The 18,658-nt window shown below is 35.2% G+C and overlaps 1 protein-coding gene across 1 annotated transcript in view; it reads right to left on the reverse strand.

Annotated features, from left to right (window-relative positions):
* Positions 1 to 2,921: 2,921 nt before the first annotated feature.
* Positions 2,922 to 18,658, reverse strand: part of LOC108736958 (serine proteinase stubble) — a 55,199-nt gene continuing 39,462 nt past the window's right edge. The window contains exons 2-6 of the mRNA XM_025973313.1: positions 14,502 to 15,408; positions 11,956 to 12,983; positions 11,454 to 11,825; positions 5,366 to 5,601; positions 2,922 to 3,170 (exon numbers count right to left, since the gene is read on the reverse strand). Coding sequence (XP_025829098.1) covers positions 3,006 to 3,170; positions 5,366 to 5,601; positions 11,454 to 11,825; positions 11,956 to 12,983; positions 14,502 to 15,408 — 2,708 coding nt within the window. The 3' untranslated portion in view covers positions 2,922 to 3,005. The remainder of the gene's footprint in view (positions 3,171 to 5,365; positions 5,602 to 11,453; positions 11,826 to 11,955; positions 12,984 to 14,501; positions 15,409 to 18,658) is intronic.

The following is an 18,658-nucleotide window of genomic DNA, read 5'->3' on the forward strand; positions in this document are numbered from 1 at the left end:
AATTAAGTACCTTAAATACATTGTGCATTTAATATAGATCAGTATGGTCCTTTACAGCATGTAATTTAAATGAATATTTTCGAAGATATTACAGATTTAAAATGCAGGGACATAGTGGTTGTGGCAGTACCGGCCGGGAGGCCGGTTTGTATTGTCTAATGACAAAAAAACTGTGAATGTTGTATATAAAGACATTCTGTAGTATATTTAGTATGCTCAGGGAGTATCTTTTGAAGATTTCCCCTTTTCGATAATAATCTAAACAAAACAAAAATATATTATTATCAGCATTGCACCCGTGCGAAGCTGGGGTGGGTCACTAGTATCTTTTAAACCATGACCTCTATAAGGGTCTGGAGTAATATTTTACGTTGACACTCACTGCGTTCAATTATCTATTTTAATCGCGGTTTTAATTACTATATATATTCATATATTTATAGTCCGGGAGGTGTCTGTTTGGGTAAGTTGGGTCGGAGGCTAGACCTTTTTTGAATCACTCTAGAGTCCTCAAAAATAATAATTTCACTATGCGCCTTCGCGTAACCCTGGGCTTAATTTAAACCGTTAGTGAATCTGTTTCTTCCCAATTTTTTGTTTGGTAAAAAGTTATGTCCAGGGGTTCGCAAGGGGGCATGGTAATTTATCATTTGTGTGGACTTTTTGGAGTGATTCCAAAAAAAATGTAGCCTTTGATTTAACCCATTCAACAAAAACAGATACTGCCTGAACTATTAGTAGACTACGATTTCTCGACTATTTTTTTATACCTGGACTTGAGAATTTTCGACCGAAAACTCCTTGGAATACCCAGGAACTTGAAAAACTTTCAAAATTTGATGAACCATTAGAAAATGCCAAATAAAATATACGCCAAAAATTAGTAGCGTTTATTATGTAATCATCAGTCTTTCTCAGTTACGGATAGGAAATAGGAACAAAAGAAAATGTTCTCGTATTTATTAAAAACAACAATTCACACTCACAGAGATCAAATCACTTCGCTTATTGGGCGCTTATCTAAATTAGATTTATTCAATGAATGCAAAAGAGTTTAGATTTTTGAAGATCAACAATTTTAAATTTATCCAACTGTTTTTTAATAAACTAGAGCTATACTAAAGTAATGTAGTTTTTTAAATATAATATTAATAAAAGAAAATCAAAATTAGTTGGATGTAACTACATTTATAAAATATGATTACAAAATATGAGAGTATTCATTGCAGCATTGGAAAGACGGTTTCTTATTTTTGACACGATGTTTCTATAGGGTTGTTCGGAAAGTCATTTCGTTTTTTTTTGTGGAAATGAAAGACAGTTTTCGTATAATAAACAAATACTTTATTAAATTATATATTGACCGTTCTGGTCCAACACCTTTTGCCATCTTTCTGGTAGTAGCATAATTCCACGCTCATAAAAGTTTTGGTCTTTGCTAGCAAAAAACTGATCGAGGAGGTTTTTGACCTCCTCATTTGAGGTGAAGGTTTTACCGTCTAAAAAATTTTGGAGTGACCGGAACAAATAATAATCCGATGGTGCCAGGTCTGGAGAATATGGTGGGTGTAGCATTGTATCCCATTCAAGCTGTAAAAGCTTTTGGCGAGTGACCAAACTTGTGTGAGGTCTCGCGTTGTCTTGGTGAAACACTACACCTTTCCTGTTGATTAGTTCTGACCTTTTCTGTTGAAGTGCATCATTCAGTTTGTCCAGCTGATGACAGTAGACTTCCGAATTAATCGTTGTGTTATCCGGTAAAAGCTCAAAAAAACGATTCCTTTAAAATCCCACCAAACAGACAGCATCGCCTTTTTTTGGTGAATATCGGCTTTGGAAATGGTTTGAACCGGTTCATCTTTTTTGCTCCATGACCTCTTGCGTTTGACGTTGTTGTATACAACCCATTTTTCGTCCCCAGTGATGATGCGCTTCAAAAACGGATTATTTTCGTGACGTTTGAGAAGCGAATCGCAGACGTCAATGCGGCGACACAGATTTCTGTGAGAACATGGGGAACCCATACATCGAGCTTCGAGGATAATCCCAGGTCTTTCAAGTGGTCATAAACTGTTGAATTTGATAAATTTAACCTCAATCCGATCTCACGTGTTGTTATTCGCCGGTTCACATCAACTAATGCCTTTATCGCGTCTTTATCAGCTTCAACCGGCCTTCCCGAACGTGGTGCATCTTCGACATCAAAATTGCTGGATCGAAATTTAGCGAACCAGTTCTGGCACTGACGCGCTGTCAAAACACCTTCTCCATACACATCAATCAATTTCTTTCTGGCTTGAACAGCATTTTTACCCTTTCTGTAGTAAAACAGTAAGATATGTCGAAAATGCTGCTTATCGCTCTCCATATTTAAAAGGGCACCAACCAAAAACTACTGCGTAGAATTAATTGGAATTTTTCACACACAAGCCTTGCTATATGAGCTCTCAAAGCATATAAAAATTATACGGCTTAAATGTGAAGTTGGTTGCAAAAGAATACAATTAAATCCTCTGTCGGGAAAAAACGAAATGACTTTTCGAACAACCCTATAGTTCTTTTTTTCGCTTCGTTTTTTAAAAACTAATCATAGTTCAATCATTTTATTTCTGTTTTTGTGGTTTTGAGATTTCCCGGGTTCTCGATTTTCGTGAAATTTCTCGGGACTTCTCATTTCGAGAATTCTCGTACAGAAACCCGAACAGTTAGATTTAGATATAAGGATGATTATGACTAGTCATATGTAAAATAAACAGTTAAAGTTGTTGTAAAATATAGTTTTAAAGGTTTAATAATGAAAAACTCGTTCATAAAAATTAAAATTTTAGTTTTTAGTCTATCGGAATAAATAAAATTCATGATAAAAAATAAATAATTTATTATTAACAACATTTAAATAAAAAATAAATTAGGAGGCAGACAATCAATACATTTCTTATTTTGAGAATGGTAATCACATTTATCTTCACTTCGGCTGTTGTACCCTATCGGGTTTTTCGTTTGCGTCAGTGGACACCCGTTATGGATTCTAACCAAGGTTTGTAGTAAGCTGTGCGCATATACACCCCGGGTAAATAGGGAGCGGCACATTTTATCCCGTGGGATACTGTACCAGCTAATTCCCATCTACCATCGGCACGTTGTAACACCAGGGGTCCTCCTGAGTCACCCTAGAACATAACAAAATTGTTGACAATAAATAATAATTATGTATCTGTCGAGTTACTGATTGTTGCTAAGACTGATTTGTTCGAAGAAAATTAATAGAAATTGGAAAAAAGGTGGCAATTTATAATGCAAAACCGGTACTCCTTAAATACGTACGTATTGAATGCGAATGGAATGAGAAAAACCAAACACAAAAAAGGTTGAAATAAATTCGTCAAAAGCTTGGTCATAGATTTCCCTTAATAAATGTTTATGCTTAAATGCTTCTTGTTTCACACTGTGATACAACAAGAAATCGTTTTATTTTACTTAATTTTTAGATTCTATGCACTTATAATAAAATTATAATCATAGTCTATATCATCATTATAAAGTCGTCAGTCTTAAGACTGGTTGGACACGCACCTCCACTCTTTTCTATCCTGAGCTAATCGTCGCATTTTCCCAAAACTAAAACAACCTACATCCTTAACTATCTGCAAATAGTAATCTAATCTAGGACTAGCTCTATTCCACTCAACTCCTGTTTCTGCCTCTAATATGTCTCTGACTAGACCTTATTGTCTGAGAAGGTGTCCTACCAACCAATTTCGCCTATTTCTTATTGACTTCCATAGAGTCCTCTGTTCTCCTTTTCTTTCTAATACCTCTTCATTTCCAACCTTCTCTATCCACGGTATCCTCATCATTCGCCTGTAACACCACATTTCGAACGCTTCTAGCCTTTTCTTTTCCGCCGCGCCCACTGTCCATGTTTCGCATCTGTACAGCGCCGCGCTCCAAACACACGTTTAACAATCTTTTTCGAATTTCTAAATTAACCGTTCGCGATCATAGAAATGACTTCTTTTTATTGAAGGCGACTCGACCCTGTGCTATCCTCTCCTTTAAATCCCTACTACTCCTTCCGTCCTGATTTATTTGACTTCCCAGATACCTAAAATCAACCACTTCTTCTAATTTTTCGTCTCCTATCTTTATATTCGCTATATTATTTTTGCTTTACTTTTATTTATTTTCATATAATATTATTTTGTCAATACCGCTTTCATTTTATTAAAAGATATTTCTCCTCCTTGCTAAATGCTAATACTGCTATATCATCTGAAAATTTAAGCATACTAATCTATCCCTACAGTTGTACTGTCTTTAATGATGTTGATCGCGTCTTCGATGTATAGATTGAAAGTTTATGTCACGCCGTTTTGTCTTAATTAAGTAATTTAGGCTCATTTTTAACTTTTAACGTCGTTCTGTAAAACTATTGAAAGATTGCATTTTAGTGTCTGGATCAATTGAAAAGTCAAAAGAAACATCCCCGAAAATTGTATATAATGAAATATAGTGAATGTGCACCATTATACATATATTACATTATTGCTTACGTACTTGCCTGTTTTAATATGGGAAGTACGAAAGAAATATTAGTGCGTGACATATGTCATTGAATAACTGATTTACACGCAATCTCTTAACAATGTTACCATAGGTCTATAAGTGATACACACTTTGGTTCCACAGAAAAGGTCTAATAGGGTCGAACCAGGGATCTAGCTCATTATTCTGTAGGAGTCACCAACGTCTGCGTCAAGCTATATGATTTTACTTTCTTGATATATTGTATGTGAATGTAAATTAGTTTAAAAAATATACAATAAAAAGTAAAAATTGGCATGTCCAAGCTGTTTTTCGGGAAAAAACATGAAACTTTTAACGAATCTGTTTCAACTTTTTTGACTCCATGGTCAGGGGCATCATTATGTATTCTTCCGAGCGCCGGTCAGATTATGTAAAAAAGAAACAGAAACACCCCCACAACCCAGTGCACTGCAGGACCAAGTGCTCAAACTTGCGCCTAAGAGTTCTGATAATAGACAGACTTCCACACATGTGTCTTTTTTTCAATAAAATAGGTACGATATATCTGCTTACCAATCTAAAATTAATGATGGAGTATAGGGTTATCGATAGATGGGATTATTAAGACCTAGAGCTTACGAAACCATGAAAGAATAATAATGATATCGTGGTGAGACCTGAATTTTGCCATGGCTATCCTACACGTAATTACACCCCTGTCCCCGGTATAAAATTAATAACAGAATTTTAATAATCTTTTTAATATTTATGGGAGTAGGTGTTTGGGTAATAGTTCGAGGTAATAAATGTTCTCTATATGAAACTTAGATGTTCATACTTCACATGAATCCTTTTGGCCGTTGGCGTATCCTGCGCATAAGAACGATTCCCGGATTTTCTTGTCGTGGTGAGCTGTTTTAAACATCTCTTGACATACGTGGTTTTCCATGATTGGAACTTGGACTTCTTGCAAAATTGATGGCACTGCACCGCCATATTTCAAACGTCCCCAGCCGGTTACTGTTGCCACTCGACCGGTAAAATCGGTTCCCTCTTTTGGCAGACATATTGGTACTGTGGAAAAAAGTTTATAATTACACCGAGAAACATAAAGAGAAAAAAAATGAATAATATCGTAAAGAAATGAATGCTTTCTTTTCAAACTGACAAGACGTTGCAATAAAATTGTTTTCTTCTTTATTTCTACTAAAATTAAGTAAAAATTAAATATCGTAGAGACGTAGAAAAATAAGAAAGTGAAGATGGTGAGAATATATTAATATAGCTAGGTGGAAAAAATCTTTCCCTTTTTGGTATTGTAAATCGTCGGAGTTACCAAAAATCAGACGATTTGCTTTTTTAAAAAGTATTCACCTTCATCCCGATAGGAAATAAAAGCAGTAGGTACAATCTAAATTTCATAAGAAATCCAAATTGACCTTACCTTTATGATTAGTATGAATATAATTTGCCTTTTGAATTTCAACATTATAATCCTTCAGTCTTCATTAATAATACGTTTATTTTATATTAGTTATTATGTGAATAAAGTATTATTAAAATAAAAATAACAATACAAATAGACTCGGGTGGTTTTCTATTGTTTTTCTAAGAAGTAATCTAGGCAAGCCTAAACTCCAACTAATATTTTCAAAACCCGTTTTTCAAAGATAAGTCTGTCAAAAACCACAGAAACAGGTGCCGACTCTTATTCTTTTAAAAAGGGAAAGACAGGGGAAGTTTATGATTTGAACTTTGAACTCAACTGAAAAATTATTTCAGTATTCAAAATTTGGAGATAATTTATTAACTACAGCTGATTATATCAGTGCAATTTACCGTACCATAATATTTCTGTGTTTTGCGATTCAGGGAGAAGTAAAGAATGGTATTGTGATTGATCACATGACACATGCGATTCACTATGTTATAAATATTCCTACATTCTTTCAATATTACAACATGATGCATTAAAATTTTGCAATTTTTCAAGGAAATTCTATACCAATTAAATAAGCATTACGTTTTAGTACATTATACATTTATTAATAGGGTATGTCGTATTAGGGTAACACTTTTAAGTATTAAAAGTTTGTTTTTGAGTTAAGAAATGTTCGCTAATAAGAAAAAAAAACATCTAATGATCAGAGAATGAACATGGACGGTGGCCGCGGCGGAAAAGAAAGAGTTAGNTCTTTCAATATTACAACATGATGCATTAAAATTTTGCAATTTTTCAAGGAAATTCTATACCAATTAAATAAGCATTACGTTTTAGTACATTATACATTTATTGCGACTAATCCTGTAAAATACGTATTCACACAAATAAGTATTCTGTGGAGTGTAAACTCATGATCAAAGTTTCAAGAAAAAAAAATTGAAGACGCATTTAATGAACATAAAATGCCTATATATTTCAGTTGATACATTATAGGACATACTGACGTTTCGCATCTAGTTGGAAGACTTCATCAACACTGGAATATTAGGTTCTTTAGTTAAAAGAACATAAGTTCCAAATAGTTCTGTGTTTGCTAGTAAGTGTCCACATAATGTAACTACATCCTACACTACTAACTAGAAATGTAGTCTTGATAAAGGCATCCAATTAGAAGCGAAACGTCGGTGTTAGTTCTACACACAAATGTGAGCCTTCCAACCCTTAACTGTCTATTAGAATTAATCGATTAAAAGGATGATTTGCCCAGCCTGAATAGTAACTATATTAGTCCAGGTATTCTCGGATAATTTGTAAAGAATTTGGCATTATTATTGTATTAATTCGCGATCGTCGATAATTTTGGTACAGTTTTTCGTCGAAAATAAAAATCGTTTATTGTGTGTATTGGCGCTAAGGCAGGTAAATAGTCTTCTAGGTTTTAAAGTGTCAAAAGTTGAGTTTAATTAATTCGTATAGGCGCGAAATGTACTTATATTATTTGATTCGAAAGTAAATTGCAATAAAAAACCACATGCAATTTGTAATTGGTTGTAATTTACGTTACCTACTACAAATATTGAAAGATTTGGCTCTGTTTTTGTTTGGTAACCCATTTTAGGATTAAAACGAAATGAAATGGTCAGTGAAAGCGACTTTGTAAAACTTTCGCCGCATATTTTTGGGTTGCATCCGTTTTTATGTGAATCATCAAAGACCGTAGTTAATAACAAAGCGAATAAGTCATTGTTGGACAGTGGCAAAAACTGAACCTCCGAATTCCGTAACAATATTTAAGAAGGAGAACTAATCGATATAGAAAGTGATCTCGATTCTTTTTTAAACGACCAATAAAAACGAATTTATAATGGTTACGGCCGTAAATGATGTATTTCTGTTCTTCATTCATGAACTTTTTCTGAAATTAGGAGCAGGTGATTTAGTTTATTTAAAATGTTTTCATATGTTTTTATATATGATTTGCATTAAACAAACCGTTACTAAATTATTAGCCTAACTTAGAATTAAATAGTACATTCTCACTTCTTCTAAATTTTATTAATGTTGCCCATAAAGATGGTCACCTAAATTCAAATTTTGACGTAGAACAATAAATTTAATGAAATCAAATACGGAAAATTAAAACCAGTTAAATTTTATTGTAAATTAAATATTAAATTGTTGGAGCTAGGTTGGAACGTGTTTTCAGATCTATCATACAGTGGCGTACTAAAGCTAAAGCGGGCCCTAGACAACATTTTAATTCCGGACCTATTTTTCAGTCATGACACTGACTAATGTGGATCTTAAAAAATTTTTTATTCTGGCCATTACTGAGAATGATCTTTCACCGCTTGCATTGCCTATTGGAAGGGTTAAACATATTTTCAAAATTATGTTTAAATTAGGGAATGTTGCAATAATATTATTTTCCTGAATAAATGACCACATGGATACAGGCGAAGTAATATTTTCTTTACTTATAAAAGTTTTAAATTGTAATACTTCATTTTTCAGTTCTGTTAGGTTCAAGTCTTGTTCATAATATTTTAATTCCTTTTTTGAGGAGTCACTAACATCACTATAATGAAAAATTGTTTTGAATTAATAACCTAATTTTCGGGCTCCAAAAATTACGGACCCTAGGCACGTGCCTAAGTTGCCTAAGCCTTAGTTCGCCCCTGCTACCATATAGAACTGACCTTGCGTCTTCAGATTACAATTTGTTTCGTTCTATGCAGAACTCGGTAAATGGTAAACTTGATGTAAAATTACCTTTAATTCAGTTTTTTGCTGGTAAAAGTTTTTTTGAATTATAACACTGCCCGAAAGATGATAAAAGGTCATCAACAAAAAGTTGACAATATCTAATTGAATAAATCATATTTTTAAACAAAAATTTTTAATTGTCTGTCCTATTAGTTGTCCATCCTATACTAAACTATCTAGTTGAGTAAGCAAACATTTTCACTTTTGATTGTAACTAGGTAGACTTTGGTAAACAATATTCTTCAAGTATTCTAGAAAAGCGTAGCGAGAATACTACCGAAAAAAAGTGTCCACGTCTTGCTTTGACTTCAAGAGCAAATAAAATTTGTTTGTTTGAAAAACTGTTAGTGCCAATTTTAATATTTTTTAGAAGAATTAAATTCGAAAAATTAGTACTATTAAAAGTGTAACAACTTAAAAAAAATATTTTTATTTGAATGCATAGAAATATTAGCTAAGGTACTAATCCTAAAAAATTGTAAATCATTAAAAAAATCAAGAATAATACGACAAAATATGTCATAACAACAAAACAGTTACAATTTTTCTCGCACTCTTTCTTCGTTCTGGTCGGCCATTTTTTATCCGCTATTTTGAATTTTGTAAATCTGTCATCAAATTCGTAATCAGCACACCCAAAAGTCCCTAGCACCTGATTTTCATGATTTTTCCTCAATGTTTTTATATTTTTGTTATTAATAAACAAATAGAGATTCACCTAATAACGGGTACACTTTGCTCATTAACTTAGAACACATTTCACAAGTTTTTATGAATTTTTATGCAGTTACAAATTACATATTCCGTTAAAGCCAATGTGATTTTTTAATATAAAAGTCCTACTTTTTTAACTTAATATCATTTTAATCTTATAAATTTTGCCTATTTTCTTCGAGTAAGAAACATTATCGAGTCATAATGTAAATATACTATAGATAGTTGCTGTATAAAATGTTATCCTTTTTATTTCAACATCTGCGCTTTTTCTCTACAAAAACGACCAAGTCGTTCTTTTTATTCTTCAACAATAGTCGGCTTGCAAAACAACTCACAAAAAACTGTAGATAACAACGGCCGCTGTGTATAAATGTGTATCGTATTAGGTAATGTCATTGCAAGGGCAAAACATTCTTGCCGTTTTTATGCCTACGGTCATTTCATCCTATGTAGTATATTAAGTTGGCTTTAAGGAACAGTTTTATATCGGCATTCGTAATAGTTTAACGTGACGGCTTGTGATGGTGATAAAATGGAATCCCATTTTAGAAAAAGGGTTCAGTCGGCCAATCTGTAAGTTGATTAATACTTTTACTATTTAAAGCACGTGATATGATGTTTAAAAAAAAATTCATTCTGTAGGCTCATTCGGTTCAAGCTGGACACATTTAAAGTAGAAATCAAATACATATATGTAACCATTATACATTTATTAATAGGGTATGTCGTATTAGGGTAACACTTTTAAGTATTAAAAGTTTGTTTTTGAGTTAAGAAATGTTCGCTAATAAGAAAAAAAAACATCTAATGATCAGAGAATGAACATGGACGGTGGCCGCGGCGGAAAAGAAAGAGTTAGAACCGTTCGAAATGTGGTGTTACGGGCGAACAGGAGAACAGAGGACCCTATAGAAGTCAATAAAAAATAGGCGAGATAGGTTGGTAGGACACCTTCTCAGGCATGAAGATCTAGTCAGAGACATATTAGAGGCAGAAGCAAGAGTTAAAAGGAGTAGAGATAGACTTAGATTAGATGACAGTTCACAAATAGTTAAGGTCGGGGGATGTTCTAGTTTTAAGGAAATGCAAAGATTAACTCAGGATAGGAAGGACTGGAGGTGCGTGTCCAACCAGGGACTGATGACCTTATGATGATGATGAATGAATAGAGAAATTACTATTAGCTATATAAATAATAAATGTTTCTCAATTTCAGTATGTTACCTGTAAAATATTTAAATGAAAATTTTGGGTCCAGTCGTAAACTATATATTTAATCTAATTTGTTGAATTTTAAAACGATTTTTTATTACTTATGTGTATACCTTTAGCCAAAAAATGTTTGCTAGTTTATTATTAAATTGGTGACCAACAAGATTCTAGAAGCGAGTTTCTTCACATGTAACGGAGAATTTGGTTGGAGATACATACCCGTAGGAAAAATTTCCATTATATTTCCATTAAAAAATGCCTTCTAATTACCACTGATAATAATTAATGGTAATAAATGGAGAATTGCCAATGGGATGAATGGTATTTCCACTAGAATTCTAGTGGAAATCCCATTCCCGAACTCAATGGGATTTCCATTGCTGAACGCAATGGGATTTCCGTTGCGTTCCATTGGAACTTCCATTCCTGAACCCAATGGAAATCCTAGTGCCAATTTTTTATTTTTTACGTTTAATTATTGTTAGTGTTAATTAAATGATATTCGTTTTAATCAAGATGAAATATTTTTTTTTACAACTTGCTTTGACAATCACATTNAATTATTGTAAATGGAAACAATTATTTTTCCATTTATGCGAAATGGTTTTGAATGGAATATACAAATTTTCCATTGTTTCCCATTGAAGTTCAATGGAATTTTTTCTTACGGGTAGGCATTCACTTGTATCTTGATATTTAATTTTCATGGTATTATTATGTCCAAAAGAAGAAAACAAGCTATGATGAGTTCCATATTATTCAGTTAAATAATGAGCGATTTGCTTACTTATATGCTCGTCAAAAGCGACGGGATTTTCCAACTCGAGTAAAGCCAAGTCGTTTTCGAAAGTCAGCGGGTCGTACTCTCGATGAACGATGACCCTCTTCACGTTCCTTGTGATGGCTCTTTTCTTTTCCTTATCTCCCGAAATGTCGTGGTCGCCAAAAACAGCCACTAGTGAAGCTAAAAATCCTGGTTGACAGTGTGCAGCGGTTATCACGAACTTATTACTGATTAGAACTCCTCCGCATTTATTTTTCGTGAACAGTCCTAACCATGTGGATTCTCTAACTAGCACTTGCCATGGAAATGCACCGAAAGCTGCTTGCTTACCACCAACTATTCTACCGGATTTTACTAGAGGCCGTATACCGCAAACTAAAAAACAGAATTAAGTGATAGATATAACAGCTACTGTTGGTCGGATCGTTTTATCAATTAAGTCGAAATACGATTAGGCGTCGCGCTACTGATCTTCCATGGCGACGCCTTTTGTAGTAATAATTACCATGTCTGTAATCGTTGGAACTTAACGGTGGGGCTATTGTTTCTATGTACGATGGGGTCGTTGTCGTTGTAATTTTTCTTAACGGTGTAGTTCTACTCGTTGTTGTTGTAGTTGTTGTTGTTCTCTTTGTGGCGCTGGCTGAGGATGGTCTTTTCGTAGTTCTTCTCGTGGACGGCTTGGCGGTGGCCGTAGGTTTTTTAGTGCTTGTTGTTTTTCTCGTTGTCTTTTTCGTTGTAGTTTCGACAAACAACGTCGTATTTTTATTATAGACGACGTCTTTTAGCCCTTGAAACGGTTCCTGCAAACCTTGCACAATTTTATTGACAAAAGATTCTACTTTTGAATTGAGCGCCTCATCTTCTACGAAGGATGGCGTTGTTATGTCATCCTCGTGAGGAGCTGATATATTCAGATTTGGATTTCTTACCGGAGGAAAGTTTATTAGATCGTTATTTAGTGACGTTTCTGACTCTCCAGTGGTCTGGAATTCGGTGGTGGGTCTTCTGAGCGGTTTGGAAGTTATCGAGCTTGGTTTTGGTGTTATCAAAACGGACGGTGAAGGTGTTGGGGCGTAAACCGTATGAGTAACGTGATTGTTTATCGTAACTTGAGTAACGGGACGTCTTAACGGTATCGAAGTAGTACTTGATGGGTCTAATGGCAACGGTGATGAATATTCTTCTGATGGACCGAGAACTATAATTGTCGGCGGGGGGCTGGTGGATGAACTGGAGTGTTGGGATGGTGTATTGTAATAAGAGCTGGAGGGGTTAGACACAAGAAGGGGTTGTTTGGAGTATGAAGTAGTGTATGTGTGGGATGTTAGTGGAGATTTGTGCGTGGTGTGGTCCGAGTACGATGGAAAGGCGGGTCTTAAGGTGCTCGAGATTTTTTGAAATGATGGCTTGGGCGAGGAAACGCCATATGTTACGGTAGCACTTGGCTTAGAACTGGACCAATAGGTTACTGTCGAAGAAGGTTTTGCTTTTGTACTTTGAGTTCCTGGTCGAGGAGGTAGTGGAGTTGAACTGTATACGTACGAAGTAGACGGTGGCCTTTTTGGAGTTGTGGCCCATGTCGTGATCGGTGGTCTTTTCGATGATGACATCTTAGTGTAAAATGCTGTCGATGCAGGACTTTGATAGGAAGATTCTTGAGTAATACTGTCGCTTGTTTTGTTCGGTTTGTGTGTCACGGTAGGCACGAGAATATATTCGTCCGAACTAAGCGAAGGTTTTGGTTTAAATGAAGGTCGTTTCAGCCCTGCAGTGGGACTAAGAAATTCTATTGGAGAGTTTGATATTGAGATTTGTATATATGGTGACGAGTGGTGGGAGTATGATGGAGTTGTTTCTGGTAACGTGTACGTGGTCCTTCGATCTTCTGCGGGGAGAAATTGACTGGAGGGATTGTTGAATAAATCAGAATATATAGTATTGTCTTTGTCGTTTTGATTGAGAATGAATGTGTCCGGAGCTGTGGGATGAGTTACTCCTGTGGTTGAAAATTGAGCGTGGAAATTCCCTACGTGCAAGGTTTCGTTTTCTTCTGCAGTCAAAATCAAATCGGGATGAAGTAATGCGGCTGTTATTTTTGAAACTCCGTCCAAAGCAATGTCATCGTCGCCTGAAGTGAACGGACCATAAACTGGCGGTTTCTTCGATGACGATGTGTCTTTTACAAAGTTCAAGCTATTACTCGGAACCTGAGCAGGATGTTCTTCACTTAATGTAAGTTCGCCTACTAAATCTTCTGACAGTTGACAGCACGCTCCAAACAGAAATCCGTCCATGCAGGTGCCTACTACATGACCGTTTCTTTGACTGCATTCGTGGTTGAACATGCATACTGTGGGACCTTCTAACCTGTTTAATGTTCGTGTTGGAATACAGTGTTTCGGTGTTATCCTGTATCCACCGAACAGTTTTCTGGACTCTGAAACAAAGAAAGTGATTGTGTTAATTTTGTTCGATCTTAATTTATAAAACACATATTGTACATGGTTATTCTTGATACGGAGATTCGCAATACCAACATAGATTGAGATTTTTCTTACAATAGGAAGTTTGAACTGATGCTATCCTGATACGGGTCTAAAAGCCGTCGTTGATTGGACTTGCAGCGCAATTTGTTTATTTTTAGTTACCTACATAAGGTTTCCATTGATTTATTTTAAATAATAAACGTGGAAATTGATTTTCGATTTAAACCTACTGTAAATTACCTCAAGTTAATAAGGATAAATTTGTTGTTACTCTCACATTCTCGCCAGGAATCGAACCCGAGCTTCTGACTTTACGCACCATCTATGAGAGTTATTTTAAATTTATTGACCCAATAAACTTTGGATAACTTTATTGGGGCACCTGCTCCATATTATTTTTTAATATCTGTCCATCAGTTGAATTAGTATGTACTGTCAAAAGCAATTCTAAATTGAACGATTTTAAGTGGTTAAAAAACAGAACTCAATCCATATGTAAAAGCATTTCGACGAAGTAAGAAGGAACTACGATTGAAACGTACCTCCTGNTAGTGGAGTTGAACTGTATACGTACGAAGTAGACGGTGGCCTTTTTGGAGTTGTGGCCCATGTCGTGATCGGTGGTCTTTTCGATGATGACATCTTAGTGTAAAATGCTGTCGATGCAGGACTTTGATAGGAAGATTCTTGAGTAATACTGTCGCTTGTTTTGTTCGGTTTGTGTGTCACGGTAGGCACGAGAATATATTCGTCCGAACTAAGCGAAGGTTTTGGTTTAAATGAAGGTCGTTTCAGCCCTGCAGTGGGACTAAGAAATTCTATTGGAGAGTTTGATATTGAGATTTGTATATATGGTGACGAGTGGTGGGAGTATGATGGAGTTGTTTCTGGTAACGTGTACGTGGTCCTTCGATCTTCTGCGGGGAGAAATTGACTGGAGGGATTGTTGAATAAATCAGAATATATAGTATTGTCTTTGTCGTTTTGATTGAGAATGAATGTGTCCGGAGCTGTGGGATGAGTTACTCCTGTGGTTGAAAATTGAGCGTGGAAATTCCCTACGTGCAAGGTTTCGTTTTCTTCTGCAGTCAAAATCAAATCGGGATGAAGTAATGCGGCTGTTATTTTTGAAACTCCGTCCAAAGCAATGTCATCGTCGCCTGAAGTGAACGGACCATAAACTGGCGGTTTCTTCGATGACGATGTGTCTTTTACAAAGTTCAAGCTATTACTCGGAACCTGAGCAGGATGTTCTTCACTTAATGTAAGTTCGCCTACTAAATCTTCTGACAGTTGACAGCACGCTCCAAACAGAAATCCGTCCATGCAGGTGCCTACTACATGACCGTTTCTTTGACTGCATTCGTGGTTGAACATGCATACTGTGGGACCTTCTAACCTGTTTAATGTTCGTGTTGGAATACAGTGTTTCGGTGTTATCCTGTATCCACCGAACAGTTTTCTGGACTCTGAAACAAAGAAAGTGATTGTGTTAATTTTGTTCGATCTTAATTTATAAAACACATATTGTACATGGTTATTCTTGATACGGAGATTCGCAATACCAACATAGATTGAGATTTTTCTTACAATAGGAAGTTTGAACTGATGCTATCCTGATACGGGTCTAAAAGCCGTCGTTGATTGGACTTGCAGCGCAATTTGTTTATTTTTAGTTACCTACATAAGGTTTCCATTGATTTATTTTAAATAATAAACGTGGAAATTGATTTTCGATTTAAACCTACTGTAAATTACCTCAAGTTAATAAGGATTTATTTCATATTATTATATAGCTGTATCAGAATTTAAGCAGGAATTTTTTAATAGGTAAATCTTTCTCTTGGTCTTGTTCATTTAGTATTGGCTTTGGTGTGCAAGACCAAGATTATTATTGGCCAAAGGTCATGTCTTTTGGAGTTACTTCCTAACGTTTCGCTAGCACGAGTGGCAAGCTTCTTCTGAGGTGCACATGCAGCATCAGAGATGGAATGACCTTCTTCACAGGTGCACATGCAGCATCAGAGACCACTGAAGAAAGCCATTCCATCTCTGATGCTGCATGTGCACCTCAGAAGAAGCTTGCCACCCATACATAGGGTTGCCACCTTTTCAGGCTTTACATAAAGTACTTCTCGACTAAAAAAAAAAAGTACTCAGCATAAAAATAAAGTACTTACTTTATTTTTTGTTTTTAAAAACATATTTTTTGTTACACCTAGCAGCCAGTAACAAATTGCTGTCGCTCTTAAATATATTAATAGCCTCAAACATAGCAAACAAAGATTTAAGTAAACTAAAAGTCCATTTTTAATTAGCTTTAATGAATGTGTTTCCTGTCGTCCTGCCACTTTGTGTTCATAACAGAGAATACTCTTTCTGTAAATGCTGAAGTGGCCGGAACGGATAGCAAAAGTGACACTACTTTAAATATGGCTTTGATTGATGTAAAAATACTCTGAATTTCGAATAATCGCTTACAAAATTACGATGTTTACTTAAGGCTTTAAATAAAGTATCTTTGCGTACTGAAAATATAACGTACGCACAGTCGAAATAGAGTACAATACTTTATAATAAAGTACGGGTGGCAACCCTACCCGTGTTTGCGAAACGTTGGAAAGCACCTCCAAAAGACATGACTTTTGAGCAAAAATGATCACCAAAGCCAATACTAAATGAACAAAACCAAGACTAAGAGAAAGATTTACCTATAACCAATTCCTGCTTAAATTCTGTGGATTTATGTCGTAATGAAATGTATGTTTGATTCTTGGTCTCCCTTTGTGCTGTTTAAATATTTTGAGGTGCATTTACTTTCAAGACGGCTGTTTAGTAAAATAATGTAGTTTTAAGAAACAACATGATGCAAATGGTTGAAACGTTTAAACATTAAGCGTCTTGCTATGATGCATCCGGGTAGAGTTGTTTATGAACAAATAAGAAAAGTAATAATTCACTCAAAAAGAAAATCTCTTGTCCCAATAGTTGATAAGATGTTTCTTTATTTCCATGTTGTTATAAGAATAAAAATATGTTTTCATAGGAATTTCCTTTAACATAAGGAACTTCGTTTCAACTTCATTGAAATTTCTAGTAATATAAAGGTAACTGTTCATAAATAGTGTAAAAAGATTAACTCAGGATAGGAAAGAATGCAGGTGACTGTCCAAACAGTCTTAAAACTGATGCATTCCCATGTATATCAGTTGTGGTATAATTGTTTTATATTCTAAAATAGGGTAAAGATATCATTTGAATAACAGATTAACGAAACTAGCTAATACGTGTTTGATGAGAATGTATGAAAGTAAAATTCATTGAAAATACGTGCGGGAATTTTGGTTTGACACGAAAGAGATTTGACTTCTTTATGTTTTATCGTTCACGTGATGTGCCCACAAAATTGAACGTTACTTCCGGTACTTGGACAATCACTGAATCCGTTTCCGGTTCGTGCAATGTAGGGGTGGTTTACGAGCACATTAAATAATAAAAGTGGCTTTTCACTGTCGACATAGAAAGCAAAGTAAATATTTTTCGAGTCACGGATTTTGCTTTCTCATTACTTGCGGTCGAGATTCGACGGCGCCGTTGCGAATGGCGAGGTTGCGTTTACGACCGACCGTCGACAAATCGAGATTACGAGAGTCACGTTCAGTGTCATGGCCCATTTTCCGCCCGACACCTGTCGCATAACTCGATTCATTTTCTAGGCTTAACCAATCTATGTGGTACACTCTTAAGTACGTATATACGCATATCAATTACACAGGTTTGCGAAATTTTCGTTTTGAAAAGTTTTTTTTTTTAAATTGTTAATATTTGTCGTAATTGTCTTAAAAGTAATAGAAAACGATATTCATATGTTTTATAGCACGTCACATTAACCCATAAATGCTCAGAGAACACATTTCCATTTGAACCCTTGCCACGTTATGAGTGCATCATCATCATAAGGTCATCAGTCCCAAGACTGGTTGGACACGTACCTCCACTCATTCCTATCCTGAGCTAAACTTCGCATTTCCCTAAAACTAGAACAGCCCACATCCTTAACTATTTGCGAAGAGTAATCTAATCTAGGTCTACCCCTACCCCTACTAACTCCTGTTTCTGCCTCTAATAGGTCTCTGACTAGACCTTCATGCCTGAGAAGGTGTCCTACCAACCTATCTCGCCTATTTTTTATTGACTTCCATAGAGTCCTTTGTTCTCCTATTCTTTCTAAATTCCCTTTATTTCTAACCTTTTCTACCCACGATATCCTCATCATCCGCCTATAACACCACATTTCGAACGCTTCTAACCTTGTAATGAGTGCGACGAAAAAATATTCGATAAATTTCTGTTTTTAACGATGCTCTTTTCGATGGTGTTGGTTAAAAATACCTCCGACAATATTAAAGCATAGAAAGATCGAAAATAAACAAAAAACGTGATTTTTGAATTGACTTCTTTCTTAAAAAGTATTTTTTTGTGTGCTTACGATTTTTTATATACTTAAAACCTATATAAATTGTGACCTCGATATTTTTATAAACTGTTTGATCAAATCAAGTTTAATGTAAAGTGGTGGAAGCAATACTTTTTCGGGATCTTTCAGACTCGTATTGATGACATTTTTCACTTCGACTTCCAATTGCATTCTACTTTAGACATAGGAATACCGAATAACAATGATTTTGATTTACCATAAGTCCACTATCTTAACACTTA

This window comes from Agrilus planipennis, unplaced genomic scaffold (assembly GCF_000699045.2).
Source record: "Agrilus planipennis isolate EAB-ADULT unplaced genomic scaffold, Apla_2.0 scaffold141, whole genome shotgun sequence".
Taxonomy (NCBI): domain Eukaryota; kingdom Metazoa; phylum Arthropoda; class Insecta; order Coleoptera; family Buprestidae; genus Agrilus; species Agrilus planipennis.